Source organism: Borostomias antarcticus (genome assembly GCF_949987555.1).
Source record: "Borostomias antarcticus genome assembly, chromosome: 10".
NCBI lineage: Eukaryota > Metazoa > Chordata > Actinopteri > Stomiiformes > Stomiidae > Borostomias > Borostomias antarcticus.
Window position 1 is genome coordinate 3,832,358 of NC_140243.1, and position 21,217 is coordinate 3,853,574.

The 21,217-nt window shown below is 45.5% G+C and overlaps 1 protein-coding gene across 1 annotated transcript in view; it reads left to right on the forward strand.

The window, feature by feature from the left end:
* agbl4 (AGBL carboxypeptidase 4) overlaps positions 1-21,217 on the forward strand; it is a gene marked incomplete at its 3' end in the record, with an annotated part of 242,260 nt that overhangs the window by 145,138 nt on the left and 75,905 nt on the right. Inside the window, exon 6 of the mRNA XM_084443882.1 lies at positions 6,042-6,081. Coding sequence (XP_084300008.1) covers positions 6,042-6,081 — 40 coding nt within the window. The remainder of the gene's footprint in view (positions 1-6,041; positions 6,082-21,217) is intronic.

Consider the following 21,217-nt stretch of genomic DNA (forward strand, 5'->3'; position numbering starts at 1 on the left):
AAAATGAAATTCAATCATGGCTTTTAACTGCTACACATGGGAGAGTGTGGTGGCATAGTGTGTGTCTGGGGGTTGAGGGTTGTAGGGTTATTAGATTTCTCTGGAAGAAGGATTGCAAAACTGTGTGTGTGTGTGTTTGTGTGCATGCATGTGTGCCTGTGTGTACTGTATGTACATTTGTAGTTCATCTGTGTGTGTGTGTGTGTGTGTGTGTGTGTGCGTGCGTGCGTGCGTGCGTGCGTGCGTGCGCGTGCCAGTCTGCCACAGAGTGTGGTGGTCTGAGGCGAGCTGGATCTCCTGTCTCAGAAGGAATTAATCTTTTATTTGTTCTGTTGTATTTTTAACCAAGGGCTCCTGGTCACGCAACGAAACCCTCCTCTCCCCTGACATGTCCTGAGCCACCCTGACAGGCTAACTAGGGCTGCTGTTGCCATGATACTCTGCCTACAGGCTTTTTCAAAAATGTATCTAACTGCATGGCCTCTGATTTACAAATTGTAAACACATCTCTTCTTTCAGGTGAGTTCCCACATAACCTGAAAACTGCAGTCATCAAGCCACTCTTAAAAAAAGAATAATCTAGACACCTCACTAATGAACAATTATAGGCCCATACCTCCCAACCTAGTTGTAAAAGTAAAATTATTGAAAAAGCTGTTTTTCAACAGCTGAACAACTTCCTGGCACTAAATAATTGATTTGTTGTCTTTCAGGCAGAACACCACAGCACCGAGACTACTCTTAACGTCTTCAATGTCATCCATTTAAACACAATAGCAGAATTTCAGTCTTAGTATTACTAGATCTTAGCACTGCATTCGACACGGTTGACCACAACATATTACTAGGCCGACTGGAAAACTGGCTGCTAATTTGCGGCAGAGTGCTAGACTGGTTTGAATCCTACTTGAAGGACAGGGACTACTTTGTGTCTATAGGCAATTTCAAATCTGAATGGACAAAAATGACCTGTGGAGTTGCCCGAGCCTTCATTCTGGGGCCTCTTCTGTTCAACATTTACATGCTCCCACTAGCTCAAATTATGGAAAATAACTAAATATGTTACGATACTATGCAGACGACACAAATGTATATCACCAGGGGACTATAATTCCATACAAGCACTGAGTAAGTGCATTGAACAAATCAACGATTAGATGTGCCCGAACTTTCTTCAACTAAAGTAAGATAAAACTGAAGTAATTGTTTTTGGAGCCAAAGAACAATTAAAAGCCAGTGCTCAGCCTCAATCAGTAATGCTAAACACTACAAACGAAGCCAGAAATCTTGGTGTAGTCATGGACTAATGGTAAATGGTAAATGGACTGCACTTATATAGCGCTTTTCCACCTTAGCGGCACTCAAAGCGCTTTACAAATGGTGCTCAAAGAGTACAGACCTCCACCCACGAATGCATTCCGTGGCTCTGTGTGTGCGTGCGCGGCTTGTGGATCCGCCCCATGATTTGGATCCGCTCCAAGTTAGACCATGCTACACGTGGTTTGAAGAACTTACCATCCCATATAAATACTATTACAAAGTGAGACAGTGCAAAATACAACAACAAACCGTAAACAATGTAAATGTAAACAGTAAAAATGTAAAATGTAGATAGAATATAGGCAGTATGGCTGCCCCTGTTAGTGCCATTCCCTAACTTTTGCTTTATTTTCTGTCAGTGTAAATGCTAATGTATTGTCTGTAAGTGTAAATGCTAATGTTTCATTCAAGCTTTATAGATATGTTTAAATCATCTCTTCCCAATAAATAAATGAATTTGTTTCATCCAATGAGAGGAACTGCAAGTAAGTAAAACCATAGAAATGCATCTGTTAATATGACGAGACGCCTACAGCAGAGGCATGTGTTGTGTTCTCTGTGAAGGCAGCTATTGCTAACCTGTAGTTCTGACGTGTACAGAACCTCTGACCTGTGGTGCCCAGCTGCTCCCAGGCCCTTTTACCTGATGCTCTCTGTCATATTGACACACACACACACACACACACACACACACACACACACACACACACACACACACACACACACACACACTGGGTGAGAGCTGTAGTATGAACTACCACTTCTCATCCAGAGATAATGATTGTACTGTGAATTAGAGTATTGCTGTTGCACTGCTTGCCTCATTCTTTCGTCTTCACTCCTCACATTGATATGGTGCTTAGTGTTTCCCTGGAGAGAAAAAGGGAGAGATTGAAATGGAGAGAGGAAGAGAGAGAGAGAGAGACGGAGAGATTAAGAGTGACCAAGAAAGAAAAGAGAACAATACTGAATAAGAGAGAGAGAGAGAGGGAGAGGGGGAGAGAGAGGGAGAGAGAGAGAGAGGGAGAGAGAGCACATTAGGAAAGGCAATCCTGGGCGAGAGTCCTGAGTGAGTCAGGGGCCCTGTACTCTCACACTACAACTGATGGAGAATGATACTGCTTCTGTGTGTGTGTGTGTGTGTGTGTGTGTGTGTGTGTGTGTCTGTGTGTGTGTGTGTGTGTGTGTGTGTGTGTGTGTGCGTGTATGGGGTGTGATTCGTGCCAGCGTAACAAACACTCAGTGCTTTCGTCGCCTGCATTGCGTGTATAAAGGTACTTTGGCGAGCTGATTAATAGGCGTGCATATACGCACGCGTTACGAGTCGCTCGCATTCTCAGAGGGTGACGTGTAAAAAGTGCCGTGCCATTTTTGCGCACATGCATGTAACGTTTGCACGCTCGTGTTAAGTCAGCGGGCACTAGAAGCTGCGAGCGGGGCTCATTTGTCCATATTGAATAAAAATTAATAATATTTATTTGCACTCAATCAAATTCCAGGACCCTCCTTGCATAACTTTTCCTAGATATGTGTCGTTTTATCTCCACTATCGCTACATTTTCAAATAGGTTGTGGCTGTTCGAACTGGTGCTGACGGTGCTGCAGCGCCCTCTATTGACAAGAAACACGTGTATCTGAACATTTGTTTTAAATTGCGAAGAAAGAGTCATTCAGATATTAGGCTTTATTAAAAACAAGTTGCTTAACATGTGCGAATTCCATTTATTGAGAATGCATTCGCAATGGGCAAGGACGAGATTAGAACCAGCTATGATTTAAAGGCAACTGATCTTACACGTGCGGCCGCTAACACGTCTGCTGCGCTAGCAAGGCACTGGCACGTTTGACACGTCGCTATGCAATTTCTGCACACATTACAAGCGAACGTACGTACGTTCATCTATGATTTTACCAAACTGTCATGTGTAGTGTTGGTGTCGCATATGTGAGGCGCATCTAACCTGTAGTGTTGCCGTCACGCACACGATGCGCAATTCGTGTAAACAACATGTGCACAGCGTCTGCGTGACAGGTACGTTACAGCTATGAGACGTCTGTCTCTCCATTGTTTGTCAATGGAAATTATACACGTGCGTTTAGACGTTTGATGTCATCGCGTCTTCTTAAGTAGGCGCAAGTCAAGCGTTTCAGTATGGTGTGCTGGCACTAATCACACCCCATAGTGCGTGTGCGTGTGTGTGTGTGCGTGTGCGTGCGTGCATGCGTGCGCAGGTATAAAGTGTTGTAATAATAACCCCTCTATGTAAACTTGGCATGCTGGTTTTACAGTCAAGCTTATTACTTAGTAGTTGTTTTAAAAAAAAAAATGATTTTAGGGATTTTTACATAAAGTATATCCAGTCTACTGGTAATGATCTCCAGCCAGCCGTACCCAGGATGCACCTGTTCCCGGTCTCTGCACCAGCAGCAGTACAGCCTGCTGCCAGTAGAGGGGGATTGACCAGTTAGTACAGTATATGAGTCAGCCTGCTGGTTGAAGTGTCCATCAGGGGATTTCTCTTACAGAACAGGTTTCAAATAATGACCAAAAGACAGTCCTACCTGTTAGGGTCATTCAGATACAGTAGCAGGCTGTCCTTGATGTACTGTAGCTATAATGCAGAGCTACTGTATACAGGCTGCTGTCCCTGGTGGCGTTGCCCTTAAGACCAGTCCCCACCTCTGTAAAATGTATTATGTCATGTATTATATGCTTTAATGTTGTTTTATGCTGTGTTGACATTTTAGTGCTGCTACTATCTTGTGTTTTATGCACTTTCAATATTAGTGGCTATCTTAGCCACGGCTCTTTCAAAAAAGAAATCAAATCTCAACAGGACCTCCCTGGTTAAATGATGGTTAAATACAATTTTAAATCATATTGAAATTCTTTCAAATACTTTCAGCATGTACTTGAGTCTGTCTGGAGTCAGGTGGGTGGGGTTTTATTTTTTGGAACCAGTCCATTTATTTTACTGATGTTTTTTTATTTTATCGCTTGTTTTTACTGTCTATGCAAAGCTCTAAAGTAAGCATTTTACATTACATTGACATTGTACCCGTATCATGTACATATGACAAATGAACCATCTTGAACGGTGAACCTTGAGAAGTATTTGGTCTTCTGTAGTGGGTCGTCTATCTGGTGTTCAGACTCATCCATCAGAGAGCAGTTTCTGTGTGCGTGTGTGTGTGTGTGTGTGTGTGTGTGTGTGTGTGTGTGTGTGTGTGTGTGTGAGGTGATTCTAGTTTATAGACTATCTCTCCATATTCTCCTCTAAGAATCTGTTTTAACATCAGGATGCTTGAATTACAGGTATGAAGTCACAGCCCCGTTGGGTCTCATTCTCTCTCTCTCTCTCTCTCTCTCTCTCTCTCTCTCTCTCTCTCTCTCTCTCTCTCTCTGTAACACACATACACAAACATGCACTCTCACACTCTCTTTCTCACACTAAGACACATCTCTGTGAGATGATACTGTAGAGTTGGGGAGGGAGAGTGTGTTGATTGCTGCAGCTTTGCCGGCATGTTGAAGAGCTTGGTGAGCCAGTCCACCAGCCCCCCTCTCCACTACTGCAGACCCTGAAAATTGGGACCTCTCTCACACCCTCTCCATCAATCAAACACACACTCCTATCACACCCCTTTTCACACTCTATCAAACACAAGTCTGTCACACCCTCTGTCACACCTTGTAATCCTCACCCTCTATCACACCCTCTCTCATACCCTCTAAAACATTCACTCCATCACACCCTCTCTCATACCCTCTAAAACATTCTCTAACTATACCCAACTCATTCTCTTACCTACTCACTAACTACCCGACTAACTAAAACCAAATACATCTACTCAACAGCTAACTAAATAACCCATTATCTACATAACTACCTACTGCGTATGTACTGTATACCCAACAACAATCCCTGCATAAAACGGCAAACTTTTGTTGCGGTGTGGCCTCTTGTTTACATGACAACAGCGTTTTGGGGGCCTAAAAATGCAAACTTCGGGTTCCAGAGTGGAATTATTCAAGAACGCCACCCTTATCGTTTCATGCCTAATAGGCATGCAAAGGAATGGAAGAATATGAGGGATATAGCCTGCTTTACTGCTCACGGCTCAGTGTAGCTAGATAATGAAAGGCAACTACTGTATAGATAATACAAATAAAAGGAGGACAAACAAAATATTAGGCCAATTAATCTAGTGACAGTCTAGTCATGTCGGTCAATTTTACAGCTAGGTCTAGGCCTAACAACTATAATGGATTATGATGATGGGAGCCCATCATTCTTACTGCCGTAGGGTGGGGAATAAAACTATCAAAGGCAAGTCACCTGCGAGAAAAGGCCAGGATTAGAAGGCAAACCTCCAACAGTTAACTGTGGTCACCATGGAGCACCTAATCCAGTTCTGTGTAATACCAACACTAACTGATGAAGACGTGGCCTTCAACTTTGCATGATTTATGATCGTTTTTAATGTTACTGAAAGCAACATTATATGATGTGTGTGTCTGTATGAGGTAGGCCTATGAGGCCTTTCTCATATTTTTTGTGCTTGGCAACGCACCATAGATGGCAAATGTTGGATTGTCAATTGTCAGTTGTTACAGTTGCAATATTGTGCTGTCTATCAGATGATCTAGATCAGATCTAGATTAGAAACACAAATGATCTCATCAAACTCTAGACTGATTTAGCCTCTTCTCCTTACAGCAACAGAGACGCCTCGACCTTCTGACCATCACCAACCCTGGTAAGTCTGCATTTCTTCTTCATAACGACTAATACAACTACTAATAATACTAATAATACGACTATAGCTACAACTACTGCTACAATAACTACTACTACTACTACTACTAGTAGAAGTAGTAGTAGTTATCAGCTACAACTACTGATACACCTATTGTACAACTGGTACAGTAGTACTACTACTACTAGTACTTCTACTACTACTACTACTACTACTACTACTACTACTTCTACTACTACTACTACTACTACTACTACTACTACTACTAGTACTTCTACTACTACTACTACTACTACTACTACTACTACTTCTACTACTACTACTACTACTACTACTACTGCTGCTCTTATACTAAATGACTACAACAACAACTACTGCTGCTACTACCACCACATGACTATTAGGACTACTGGTGTCCTACTGCTGCTGCTTCTGGTACTACTACCCACTAGCCCTCCAAGCTAATTCCTTGCTTTTGGCTCAGCAGGCTAGCACAGTGTTCTGGTGCATGGTAAAGCTAGGGGTGTCTGACCGTACTCAGAAGGTTCTGGTCGGTAAACAGAAGGTTCTGGTCGGTAAACCGATGGTTCTGTATGTAGCTTCATCTCTTAATCTGTCACTTTTACCGCGGTAAGGCACGGAAACAGCTGAACCTCCACTTGCAACCTGAAGAGGGAGTAAAACACTGTTACAGGAAATTTCACCTAGCAGGCTTCTCAGTGCAGTGTACACAAGACTGACAACCAGGTGTGGGACTGGTATGAAGCCCAAACTATTAAACAAATACACTTCTGAAAATGTCTCCACTCCTGAGCGAAATTAAAGGGCTCCACATTTGCAAAACTAGCTTTGTCATTGTTTTTGCATATACATTTGAGTCTCTGATTGGCCTACTAACGCAGAAAGTATGAAGTGAAACAACCCAGTCATTTTGTTGTGGTCAGCCGAAATGTAAACATTAGAAAAAAAAGTCAGTCCCAGCAAGCTATTCAGATCTCCCCTGTCAATTTACGTCATGGTCAGGGACTCATTGTGATAATCCCACCGCCATTTGAATACCTCCAATCACCTGTGTTTATTTACGTGGCTATAAAGGCTGACATTATTTGCAGGTCCCGCTAGCTAGCATAATGTCTTCGCATGGAAAATGTTCTTGTTCTTGTTCTTGGATGTACTAAGCCGCACAGATCGCTACATCGTCTCACAAGCTCAAAGGACAGAAGAGCTGAGTGGATAAATATTAACAGTGTGCTAGCCATTTTTTGCCTGATTGCTTTTCCAGCCTGGGTCAGCACAATGCAGGGTTTTCAGATACACTCTTGCTGAATGATCAAGTAATACCAGCTGTCCATGGAAATCATGCAGAAACTGTAAGTAATTATGCTGTTTCTTTGCATATAGTACGCTAGCTAGCTAACACAAACAAATTCCCCTTTTGCCTCAACCCAGATGCTCGTCTCATCATATAAGTTAGAGTAATGTTAGTGGAATGACATTGATAGACTTCTAGTTGATCTAGCGCTCATTAAAAAGTATCACATGTTAAGAAGGGATCATCTTTGGATTCCCCTTGGCCAATCATAGTCAGGGAGAGAGGACAATGAAATGTGTCACAGTGGCATCGAGTGTGGATGGTCCAGGCTAGCCAGCTATATTTTAGGCGGCATCGCGCCGTCAACAGTCCTCGTTCTCTAGCTTGCCGACTTGCTCTTAACTCATTTGCATATGAAAAAGCTCTCAATCCGCTCAATCTGATCTCGTGGTCAACAGAGGGGTATAGAGGCATGCTAGAACACTTATTCTGAGTGGTATTTTCAGGCAAAATACTCAAATACATGTTTTGGGGACCCCAAAGACTTATACTAAATTGTTGAAAATTTGCATAATAGGACAAAATTATTTTGACCTGTGGGCATATAGACAAAGAATTGTTTCTAGATAGAATTATAAACAACACCATTGTCTTGGTGATCTATTATTATTCCCAAACAAGCCTTGTGTTTTGTTGTGGTTATGAACATGGAAATATGAAATGTGTACACAACAGTGGACAAACCAACTACTTACCAGTTGGTTAAGTAAGGCCTGGAAAATAATTTATTTACATTTTAGGCATTTGAGGTGTTGATTCGGGCTCTTTACTCATTTCTCTTTCACTTGCATTCATTAGGTAATTTTGGATAGGTTGTCACACACTTTGCCAGGTGTGCTCAACGATGCCTCCTCGCGGAGAAATTGATAAAGATTTGTACCACACTCTTCCTCCTACTGCTGGCTCTGTTTGGTAACACCTAACCTCACTGCTCACTCAGACACACACACACACACAGATACACACACGCACACTCGGCACCCACCATGTTTATGAAAACATCCGTTCTGGCTAATGTGTTTATTCATTTTGGTTCAACTTGATTTCATTAGAATTAATTCCTGTCTATTAGCTTCTTATCATATCAGTATGCGTGTGCCGCTTGATGACGCTGTGTGTCTGTGCGTGATCTCTCACATGCATACCTGTACCTGTGTGTGTGTGTGTTTGTGTGTGTGTGTGTGTGTGTGTGTGTGTGTGTGTGTGGCTCTGACGGTGCCTTCTAGCAGTGTGAGTGTCTTGTAGAGCCAGCTGGTGGGGGAGGGACGCTGAGACGGACAGATGTAGTGACGTAGAGATGGAGGAGGGAAGGAGGGACAGATGGGGGTAGCAGGAAGGATACCGAGCCCATATGTCAAGATTATCTGGATGCTCCATTATGCGTTATTCGAGTTTGTGCGTTAGTGTGAGGCACACGAGCAGAGCGGGGCACGTTAGCTGGGCAGCTGTTCCCCATGCCGGGCAAGGCTGGCAATGACCTTCACTGTCCTGGAGAGGGCAGTGAACAGGAGGGGGAGGGGGGAAAAAGGCCACTGAACAAGACAGCTGGAGAGAGGGAGTCTATAGAAAGCTATTGAACACAGGCTGCTGGGTCCACTTTGATCTGCAAGGACCCACTGTCTCATGACCCTCTCCTTCTCCTTAGAAGATGTCGCTCTTCACCTCCTCTTCCTCCCCCTCTCCTCATCACCCTATCCTCCTCCTCATTATATCCTCCAGTCCCCTCTCCTCACCCTCTCCTTCTCTACTCTCCCTCTTCTCCTCACCCTATCCTACACCCTCTTCTCCTCCCCTCGCATTACCCTCCCCTCTCCTCACCATCACTCCTGCTCCAGTTTCATTGGATGTCTTTACGTCTGGCTGGTGCCGAAGTCATTCTGACCTTTCAGGCTCCACACAACGTCATGATTAGTCCTGGCAGTTGTTCCAGCACGGTGCACACACAAACAGGTACACAAACATGTGCATACAGCAGGTACACACACATACCGTAAACATCAACACACACACACAAACAGGTACACAAACATGTGCATACAGCAGGTACACACACATACTGTAAACATCAACACACACACCAAACAGACCAACTGAATAAAACGCCACTAAACTGATTCTGATTCTGAAACGGATTCTGATTCCATGGGAGGAAGTCTTGGCAGCCTGTCTGTCTGTCTGTCTGTCTGTCTGTCTGTCTGTCTGTCTGTCTGTCTGTCTGTCTGTAATGTGTGGGGAGATGTTTGAGGACAGGGAGGAGATGTGGGGAGATGTTTGAGGACAGGGAGGAGATGTTGAAGGGCCGATGGAGTATAGAAGCCAGACGTCAGATCTCCGACTTCTGTCTCAGTTTGGGCTTGAAGACAAGGGGACCCATCTTCTCTCTGTTCATTCACATTATGTCAGGGCCTGGACAAACATGATGGGAGCAGACAGAGGCAGTGAGGGAGAAGAGAGAGAGGAATGAAATAGGGCGAGACATTTCATCCCTAGTCTGGCAGTCTAAGAGGCGGACGCGTTGTAGAAGATTTTTAACTGATCTAGTCAAAAAGGATTTGCCAAGATTCGCTCAAAAAGGTCAAGTCTGGTTTATTGAGAAAACATACGAGCGCAAGGACTTCAGGACAACGCACGTGAGTGGTTTATCCAAGTGAAGTGCCGCAGTCTGGTCTTGCGCGGCCTTATATTCAAGCAATACATAGGTATGGCGCTTCCAGGATGTGATTGGCTAACCCATTGTACACGTCATATTAAATGGCAGGCGTCATCAACAGTGGTCGAGAATACAGACACGTGACATGAGGAAAAGGCGGTAATTCTTGCAGGGACAAAGGGACAAAGGATGGTTATTCTGGAGTAGACAACGTCTAGGTGTCTCGACCTCCTGGAGAGGTCATCCTGTCTATGTGAAAGGTTAAGGGAGGTGGTGAATTACAAAGGAGGTGGTGAAACGTGAAACTACAATTTCTATGACAGCGTCTCTTTAAAAAAAAAAAAGAAATAAAATAACAGTGAGGCACACCGCTTTGGTGGAGGAGCAAAACTCTCACTTACATTGGAAACTCGGTGGGGAAAAGGAGCTGGTAGCTGCAAAAACGTGTCCTGTGGACACAACACCTACTGTAAGGCCATGGTACACCTGTGAAACCGAGTGACAACATGGAGTCTCTGGTGAAACTCACTCCTCAAAGGAGCGCTGACAATCTTTCCAAGATGGACGTCCCTATTAGCGCAGCTGTCAGCGCGACCGCCTCACAAGCGGGAGTTCTTGTCGAACGTGGGTTTCAATCCCGCCCTGGGCGAGCCCTTACCAACCTGCAACACAGGCCTGCCGAGCTGGATGGATATCTCTCTGATTGGCTGGTTGTCTGTCTGTCTGTCTGTCTGTCTGTCTGTCTGTCTGTCTGTCTGTCTGTCTGACTGACTGACTGACTGACTGGCTGGTTGGTTGGTTAGCAGGGAAGCAGAGATGGAGAGAGAGAGGATGAGAGTTATAGGGAAAGTGATAAAGAGAGAGGGGCGTTATTTACTGTACCAAACACTATCAGCGCTCTGTATAGAGACAGCTGGGAAAACAACACTTCCTATTATTGGCCTAATTATATCCTTTCTGTGGGAATTAGCATATTTATCTCCCTCCAATCCATTCTAGGGGGACTCTGCTATTGCTTTGATGTGGTGAAAAAAAAAACCCCGGAGCAAACAGAGAGGGATGAAGGCAGGAGGAGTAGAGGAGGAGGAGGGAAGAGGAGGGAAGAGCGTTTCTCTTCGTCTCTTATTGACTATTTTCCGGTTGATTTTTGTAGAGGCCTTCTCGTCAGCAAGACTAAATAAGCTTTCAGCATGCTAATGACCTGAGCATGAATGCGATAATCCTCCATAGCGAGGGGCACTATGAGAATAAATATTTAGAAAATATGCATCATTAAAGGTAACATTTGCAGTAACATTATTTTAAAATGTCTCTCGCCTGTCCCTGGAGCCCGAGACGGTTAGGCCTACCTGAACTAAGTAGGCGAGGCTAGTTGGTCACTTCATCATCCTGTCATCACTCTCAGTTTCTTTTGCTGACATTATCCATGACATCAGCTTATTCTGGCCTATCCCAGTCTGGGATTGTTGGGTGATACTAATGCAATGAAGAGCAGTTGTATCTAGAAAACCAGGGTCTCCTCTCTGTCCTACTGGCTACCAGGCACACACACACACACACACACACACACACACACACACACACACACACACACACATAAGAGGCAGTAAGGAGGGCAGGGAAAAAAGCCAAGGGCTTTTACCATCTAGCACACAACCATCTAACCTACCATCTAACACATTACCATCTAAGACACAAATAACCAAAAAGGACAACTCCCTATACGGTTAACTTATTTATGATGCACTATTAACCAAAACAAAAATACCAAACCTAATAAATTCTAAAGAAACAAACTAGATATCCAAATCAAGTATAACAACCCCCCCATGGTGTAGCGGGCATTTGGCACAGTCTGATTGGCCGCTTCTGCATTTAGCCGCTCGGTTTCAGGAGCGCATCCTTTTGCTCGAGCCCGGCAAGATGTCCTCCAACAATGGCACCCCCCAGCACTGGTAGCTCCAACAAATGCAAATTAAAACCACAATTTAACTAAAGATAACCCAACATGTTCACTGTACAAAAGTTAACTAAATGTGCACACTACCAAATCGAACAAATGTACTGTCCAACTGCTAAATCAAGTATAGGTATGATGTATAAAACAAAAACCTCTGTCATGTCATTTGTTTGTCCGGCCATGTGGTGTGCCGGAGATAAAGAACAAAAGCAACTACCAAGGTAAACTAAAGAAATGAATGTAATGTGAGTGCCAGACGGTTACCACCTGTGTGGCTGTGAGAGCGGCCATCACAGTGGAATTAAAATGCAAACAGGGGGACCTCAGAAGGGTGTGGCAGGTACAGTATTAAACACAGGGGCGGACTGGCCATCGGGAGCACCGGGAGTTTTCCCGGTGGCCTGGCGCGCCAACTGGCCTGGCACGCGGTGAATGGCCTGTACACCCCCCCCCCCCCCGTCAACAAATCGCGCAACAAAACTGAAAGTGTTCCATCTCACCGCGTCGGCTTGCCTCGTGGCCTGACTTGGGCATGACTCCCGGCATGAAATATTCACCCAGTCCGGCCCTGATTAAACACCATAACTCACTCTAAGGGGACTCCCTCCTCTGCCTCAGGAGGTGTTCATGCGGCTCTTGTGAACAGCCTCAACACTTTTTATGCACGCTTTGAGACCAGCAGTGGCCAAAGGCGGTTGCATCTGAAGCGGAAGAAGAGCGGACGTGAAGAGAGAGAAGATCCACTCATTCTCTCTGAACACGACGTCAGAAGGTTGTTTAAGCAAGTAAACACCAGGGAGGTTGCAGGACCAGACGGTACTGCAGGGCGGGTCCTCAAGTCGTGCGCCGACCAACTGGCTCCTGTGTTCACAATGACTTTCAAGCTCTCCCTGGACCAGTCCATCGTACTCACAGAATTCAAGGGAAACGTGTAGAATTATGTGAGACTGCTATTCAGTGACTACAGTACACCCCTGGGCTGTGTCCTGTCCCCAGTACTGTACTCCTTGTACACATGACTGTGTAAGTAAGTACATTTTATTTCTATTGCACCTTTCGCAGAACAAAGATCACAGTCATCAAATACTTAAAAACAATTGTAAAAAAAAAAAAAAAAAACAACCTAAAAACAAATAAATAAAAACATAAAAAGACAAGGGGCTAGACAAAGGCCTTTCTGAAAAGATTAGTCTTCTAGCTGTGTTTTAAAGGAGTCAACAGAGGCCATAGGTCAAATGGAAGGGCGTTCCACAATGATTCACTCTTAGGTTTTGCACCAAGAGAGTTCCAGGGAGGACTACCACTTCTAGATTTATTACCCGGTACACAGTTCTCCTGTTTCTTGGTAGTCTTGTTGGTGCTAATTAGCTGTGTATTAACATGCTCTTGTCCACTGTTTTGAATCCATGGTAAGGTGGTGTAATTCCCAGTTAGTCCATTGACTTCCACGCTCACTTCTAACCGGTTAATGTTGGTTTCCAGCACTGTTATCTTCTGCAGAAGTTTGTGGAAGCAGAAAAATGCGAGCGAGAGCAAGCAGCGAAGCATCTACACTGTTACTGCAACCAGAGGTTTGTTCGTCCTTGTGATCAATAAACTAATTTCTATATTGTACAGATCCAATTAATTTCCTGATATATTTCCCTGATATCTCCATGTGGATTATCGTAATCATGTTTGCTCATTATCTGCTGTGAGCGGAGTGGGTTTAAAATAGTAGGCCTACAACTACATTGATTTATTGATGGTGACCTTAGCAAAATCAACACTGTGACAACATGATTGGTATATTCGTAAAAACATTCATACACCCTAATATTTATATACAAGCAGTCAAACTTCTCAAAAGAATAAGCTGTCTGTGCTTCTGCATCAGGATTGCTGACAAACCCATTCTATACACGTCTCGTCATGCTATGGGAGTTCTAGAATGCAGGAGAGGTAATGTCGATTATTTTACACAAAGTTGGTATGACTTTCAAAGCGTTCTGAATGCATTTCGGGGCTCAGTGCATGGCAAAATTGAATGGGTTCTAAATTGGCCCATGCTACACCCCTCTACCGAGTTTCATGAAAAGTAATCTGTTAGTTTTTGCATAATCCTTCTCCAAAAAATGAATGGAGGTGAATGGCCGTCTGGGCCGTGTTTGGGTGGCTCGTGGACTTGCCCCATGATTCACTGGGGTGGAGGTAAAAATGACTGGAGGTGAATGGTTGGCTGTATTTGGCCAGCTCTGTTGCGCACCCCTCGGGTCACTGGCGGCGTGGGGGCGGAAATGTGGTGCACTCTGGGCTCTCCCCCCACACACCCCAGTCCAAACCCCATGTCTCTAGCACCCCCACACAGGGAGCTCCCCCCACACACCCCAGTCCAAACCCCATGTCTCTAGCACCCTCACACAGGGAGCTGCCCCCTCACACCCCAGTCCAAACCCCATGTCTCTAGCACCCTCACACAGGGAGCTCCCCCCACACACCCCAGTCCAAACCCCATGTCTCTAGCACCCCCACACAGGGAGCTGCCCCCTCACAGCCCAGTCCAAAAACCATGTCTCTAGCACCCCCACACAGGGAGCTGCCTCCTCACACACCAGTCCAAACCCCGTGTCTCTAGCACCCCCACACAGGGAGCTGCCTCCTCACACACCAGTCCAAACCCCATGTCTCTAGCACCCTCACACAGGGAGCTGCCTCCTCACACACCAGTCCAAACCCCATGTCTCTAGCACCCTCACACAGGGAGCTGCCCCCTCACACCCCAGTCCAAACCCCATGTCTCTAGCACCCCCACACAGGGAGCTGCCCCCTCACACCCCAGTCCAAACCCCATGTCTCTAACACCCCTACACAGGGAGCTGCCCCCTCACACCCCAGTCCAAACCCCATGTCTCTAACACCCTCACACAGGGAGCTCCCCCCTCACACCCCAGTCCAAACCCCATGTCTCTAGCACCCCCACACAGGGAGCTGCCCCCTCACACCCCAGTCCAAACCCCATGTCTCTAGCACCCTCACACAGGGAGCTGCCCCCTCACACCCCAGTCCAAACCCCATGTCTCTAACACCCTCACACAGGGAGCTCCCCCCTCACACCCCAGTCCAAACCCCATGTCTCTAGCACCCCCACACAGGGAGCTGCCCCCTCACACCCCAGTCCAAACCCCATGTCTCTAGCACCCCCACACAGGGAGCTGCCCCCTCACACCCCAGTCCAAACCCCGTGTCTCTAGCACCCCCACACAGGGAGCTCCCCCCTCACACCCCAGTCCAAACCCCATGTCTCTAGCACCCCCACACAGGGAGCTTCCTCCTCACACCCCAGTCCAAACCCCATGTCTCTAGCACCCCCACACAGGGAGCTGCCCCCTCACACCCCAGTCCAAACCCCATGTCTCTAGCACCCTCACACAGGGAGCTGGCTTTGTTCTAAGTTTTGTTTTCATTCGTGGAACCGGCCTGTGATTCGGATCGGCTCCAAAGTTGAATGTGTTCTAAATTGGCCCATTCTACACCCCTCCACTGAGTTTCATGAATATCAGTCAGGTAGTGTGTGCCGTGTGCGTAATCCTGATTTTAAAAATGAATGGAGGCTGGAAAAGCGAATGGCCGGCTTTGTTTGGGCGGCCTGTGGACCCGACCCTTGCTTCGGATCCGCTCCAAAATGTACTAGGTTAAAAATTTACCAAGTTTCATGAAAATCGCTCCAGTACTTTTTGTGTTATCTTGCTAACAGACAAACAAACAAACACACGCCACTGAACACCTCTCTCCCTGCACTGTTGCTGGGGTAACAAACAACAACATCATCATAATATGGGATTGAAGGTGTTTCTGTAGCTGCCTCAAATCCCCCCCAAATTCCAAACGGATGCTGAAGAGGTTTTAGTGGGTTGACCTTGTTTGTCCTTGACATTGATGTTGAATTGATGTGTGTATGAGTGTGTGAATTAGTGAGCGTGTTAGTGAGTGAGTGTGTGTATTTATGCGTTAGTGAGCGAGTGTGTGCGTGTGTGTGTGTGTGTGTACAGTATGTATGTGTGTGCGTGTGTGTCTGTGGGTGTACAGGTGTGTGTGTGTGCATGGGGACGTGTGTGTGTGTGAGTGGGTGTGTGTGTGCATGTGTGTGTGTCTGTGTGTGTGTGTATGTGTGTGTGTATGTTACAGCTGGTCCCTGGCTGGGTTCTCTGTTATTATGTGTCAGATGCTGTACACCTGCGCCAGACTGCTCAGTGGAACAGTCCCAGAGGCAACATGCTGTCAGCACCCACAGATACACTGTCACTATCAGCTGCGTGTGTGTGTGTGTGTGTGTGTGTGCGCGTGTGTGCGTGTGTGTGTGTGTGCGTGCGTGCATGCATGCCTGTGTGTGTGTGTGTGGATGGAGTAACCATTAAGCCATATTCCCAGAGACCAAAGTCTGCCCAGCAGCAAGAGTTCAACGGACTCACAGGGATAAAAAAATAAAATATGCAATCCTGTATTTATAAAAATCCCATCTTTCTCAGGACACTAGATCAGACGTTTTATGAGACCTTGGGTACGTGGTTCTTTGGTCAGGAGCAGTCAGGAGTACTGTCGGATTTCCAGCTTAATAACTGTGCTTCCAGTTATTTAAGTCTCCTGACATACAGTACTGTATATGCTTTTAATATACCTTAATCCTTTTAACCCTGAAAGTACAGTGACAACATTTTGAATATTAATTGGATTTTCCCTATAATACTAGAAAGCGCAGTTTCTCAGCTTTCAGCAAGTGTTGGAGTGAGGAATATTTTAGATTTGTTAGATATTTTTTTAATATTATTAAATATTTGTTCAATATTTTTAAAATGCTGCCGGTGACGTGGTCGTATCGAAAGGGTTAAGAGAGATGTGACTAAGGTAACCCCCCTCTACTTTTTTAGGGAGAGCACATTATGGCTCAAATATTGTCCATTGGACCCAATAGAACCCAAGCTACAGCAAAGCTACAATAGGCAGAGGGACCAACAGTAGAATATCTGTCAATACTGCAAACCGTGGGGAGAGAGCTGTCTTAATGAACTGGACTGACCAGCCTGAAATATGATCAGTATTTCTGCATCAATGTCCCTGGGTGACTCAAAGAGAGAAGACATGGCCAGCTAGTACCATACCAGAGAGAAGACATGGTCAGCTAGTACCATACCAGAGAGAAGACATGGTCAGCTAGTACCATACCAGAGAGAAGACATGGTCAGCTAGTACCATACCAGAGAGAATACATGGTCAGCTAGTACCATACCAGAGAGAAGACATGGTCAGCTAGTACCATACCAGAGAGAAGACATGGCCAGCTAGTACCATACCAGAGAGAAGACATGGTCAGCTAGTACCATACCAGAGAGAAGACATGGTCAGCTAGTACCATACCAGAGAGAAGACATGGTCAGCTAGTACCATACCAGAGAGAAGACATGGTCAGCTAGTACCATACCAGAGAGAAGACATGGTCAGCTAGTACCATACCAGAGAGAAGACATGGTCAGCTAGTACCATACCAGAGAGAAGACATGGCCAGCTAGTACCATACCAGAGAGAAGACATGGTCAGCTAGTACCATACCAGAGAGAAGACATGGCCAGCTAGTACCATACCAGAGAGAAGACATGGCCAGCTACCATACCAGAGAGAAGAAATGGTCAGCTAGTACCATACCAGAGAGAAGACAGCTACCATACTGTACATACAGTATATAATTGAGTATCTTAGGAAGATACAGAACTATGGTTGCAGAGTGTAATCAAAGTTGGCGACGTCGCCTGTGAGACCTTATGCCGTGCCCCTGAACCATTGATGGTAAATAGTAAATGGACTGCACTTATATAGCGCTTTTCCACCTTAGCGGCACTCAAAGCGCTTTACAATGGCCTCTCATTCACCCATTCACACACACATTCACACACCAATGGCGGTAGCTGCCATGCAAGGTGCTAACCTGCTCTTTGGGAGCAATTTGGGGTTAGGTGTCTAGTGTCAAGGACACTTCGACATGTGGACAGTTGGAGCTGGGATTCGATCACTGAACGACCCGCTCTACCAACTGAGCTACAGCCGCCCCCGCCCCCATTGATGTCCTTTCACTGTGTATAGGAATATGCTCAGTGAAGATTTACCTCAGACTGCATCTGTTGGCTTTAACCCTTATCTGTTATTTGTTATGGTAGCGCTAAATCACAGTGGAATCAATGTAGGCGACCTCGCCCGTAAGACCTCACGTCGAACCCCTTCTTGATGTCCTTTCACTGATGTATGTGTTTAGGAACATACTTAGTGAAGATTTATCAGACTGCATCTGTTCGGCAATTATCTGCTATCTGTCATTCGATACGGTTGCACTAGATCACAGTTAGGCTACAGTAAAAATGTTGTACTGGAGAGATGAACATTTAAATAAATAAATAAATAAAGTATTCAATACTGAACCCTGAACCTTGGCCAGGAGTCAACACTGAACCCTGAACCTGGGGAAGTACTCAACACTGAACCCTGAACCTGGACCACAAACAGTTTGAGTGTGAGTGTGAATGTGTGTGAGAGTGTGTGTTTATGGGAGTGAGCTTGAGAGTGTGTGTGTGTGTGTGTGTGTGTGTGTGTGTGTGTGTGTGTGTGTGTGTGTGTGTGTGTGTGTGTGTGTGTGTGTGTGTGTGTGTGTGTGTACTTCAGTCAGGGCTGGCTGTGTCCAGACATCATGTCCTGCCAATTAGCTCCACACTGCCTCCCTCATCTATCTTTATTGGCCATCCATTAGCCTGCATTAAAACCAGACACGCCATAATGACAGCTATGATGCTGCTGTGCAGGGGCAGACATAGGCCCACTGTGCCTGGAATTCCAAAGAGTTAGAGGGACAGCAGGCAGGTCTTTAGAGTTTCAGTGTGTGTGTGTGTGTTTGGGTGAGGGAGTGTGTGTGATGGGCTCGTTTTTATGATTTGCTTAAAAACATCTGTGATGCTAGGGATGCATTGCCGCGCAGGGAGACAGTCAAAACAGAGGTGTGTGTGTGTGTGTGTGTGTGTGTTGTGGGGTGTGTGTTGCCTTGGTGAGACCCGTTCTGAAGAAAAGTAACCTAGACTCTTCAGTTCTTAGAAATTTTATACCAACCTTCCCCTTTTAGTCAAGTTGTAAATGACCTTAGAATGAACGCTGACTCCAGAGAGCTCTCTGTTCCTGTCCTCCTGGACCTGAGTGCAGCTGTTCAGACTCTAGATAATATGATCCTCTCCGGTCCAGTCCTAAGTCATTGGTTCAGGGTTCAGTGTTGGATCCTGGCCCGGGTTCAGGGTTCAGTGTTGACTCCTGGCCCAGGTTCAGGGTTCAGTGTTGAGTACTTCCCCAGGTTCAGGGTTCAATGTTGAGTCTTGGCCCAGGTTCAGGGTTCAGTGTTGAGTCCTGGCCCAGGTTCAGGGTTCAGTGTTGAGTCTTGGCCCAGGTTCAGGGTTCAGTGTTGAGTCCTGGCCCAGGTTCAGTGTTGAGTACTTCCCCAGGTTCAGGGTTCAGTGTTGCGTACTTCCCTAGGTTCAGGGTTCAGTGTTGACTCCTGGCCCAGGTTCAGGGTTCAGTGTTGGGTCTTGGCCCGGGTTCAGGGTTCAGTGTTGTGTCTTGGACCAGATTCAGTGTGGGGTACTTCCCCAGGTTCAGGGTTCAGTGTTGGGTCCTGGCCCAGGTTCAGGGTTCAGTGTTGAGGCTTGGTCCAGGTTAAGTGATGAGTACTTCCCCAGGTTCAGGGTTCAGTGTTGGGTCCTGGCCCAGGTTCAGGGTTCAGTGTTGAGTCCTGGCCCAGATTCAGGGTTCAGTGTTGAGGCTTGGTCCAGTTTCAGTGATGAGTACTTCCCCGGGTTCAGGGTTCAGTGTTGGGTCCTGGCCCAGGTTCAGGGTACTGTGTTAAACCCTGGGCCAGACTTACTGTAGACACACCCCAGCAGCTCCAGAAAGAACAGAGCTATCTACATGTGCCAGACACAAGACTAAAGTAGCACAGCCCAGCCATCCAACACTGGATTAGATTAACTGTAATCCCTCATCCCACTTGAGAAGCTGCAGACATATCCTGTCTATCGCTGTCATTCCTCAATGGTTCGTTAAAGTCCTGTAGTGGTGTGCTCTCTGTCCTCCCTTGCTATTCCAGCATGTCTTTAATTATAGTGACACAACTTCTTGACAGTGCACATTTACCTCATACTGAATGCAATTTGATCTGGTTTTGTGAAGATGTAACATATTCTCCTAATAATTAAGCAGTTAGGAGATGGGAAGATTGGATGTTATCACAGCAGGTGGGCAGCAGGTGATCATGCATCCCTCACGTGGTCTCTGCAGTAGGCTACTAATACACTAATGAAATGAGGCCAGCTACACCTTAAACCCTCCTGTCTGAGGCCCACTATACCTTAAACCCTCCTGTCTGATCTGAAATTCACCATCAGAGGAGAGAAAAGCCATTCAGAGTTCTGCATCAGTTACTTTTCAATTACATTGGGCAAAGCAGAATGAGATTGTTTGTGCTGTTTATTGACTGTGCTGCTCCCCATTAAGGTAACGAGAGCAGAAATCCATCCCTTAATGTCACTAGCCGACAACAAAGAACAAACAAAGAGTTGCTTTCTGTCCGAGAAGCCCAGGCGTCTGAGCTGTGTAATCATCTTGGCGGTCTTTCTATCCTGGTCCCATTCTAAGAGCTCAGAGATTCAATGGGACCCCGACAGGCGGAGGGAAGAAATGTCATCATGCAAAAAGAGAAGTAAATCCATCATGTGACAGTCAACCTGTATGTCTCACACACACACACATACGTGCACACACACACACGCACACACACACACACGTGCACACACACACACACACACACAAAATCAGGAAAAAGTAACTTTTTATGAAATATTTATTTATTTTGTTAATGTGTATTTTTCTATAATTGATGATCTTATTGTTATTATTATTATTATTAAGTAATTTCTACAATGATCATAACAGTTGAATATATTGTTTCCTGTTTTTATTCAATAATATGTATATTATTATAAAGTGTGCTTATTTATCTTTAGTTTAAGAAAAAAAAAAAAACATTATTTTATCAATTAATTATGAATGTGAGATTTGACTATTCAGAGGATTCACATCTCTATTACTCAGGTCT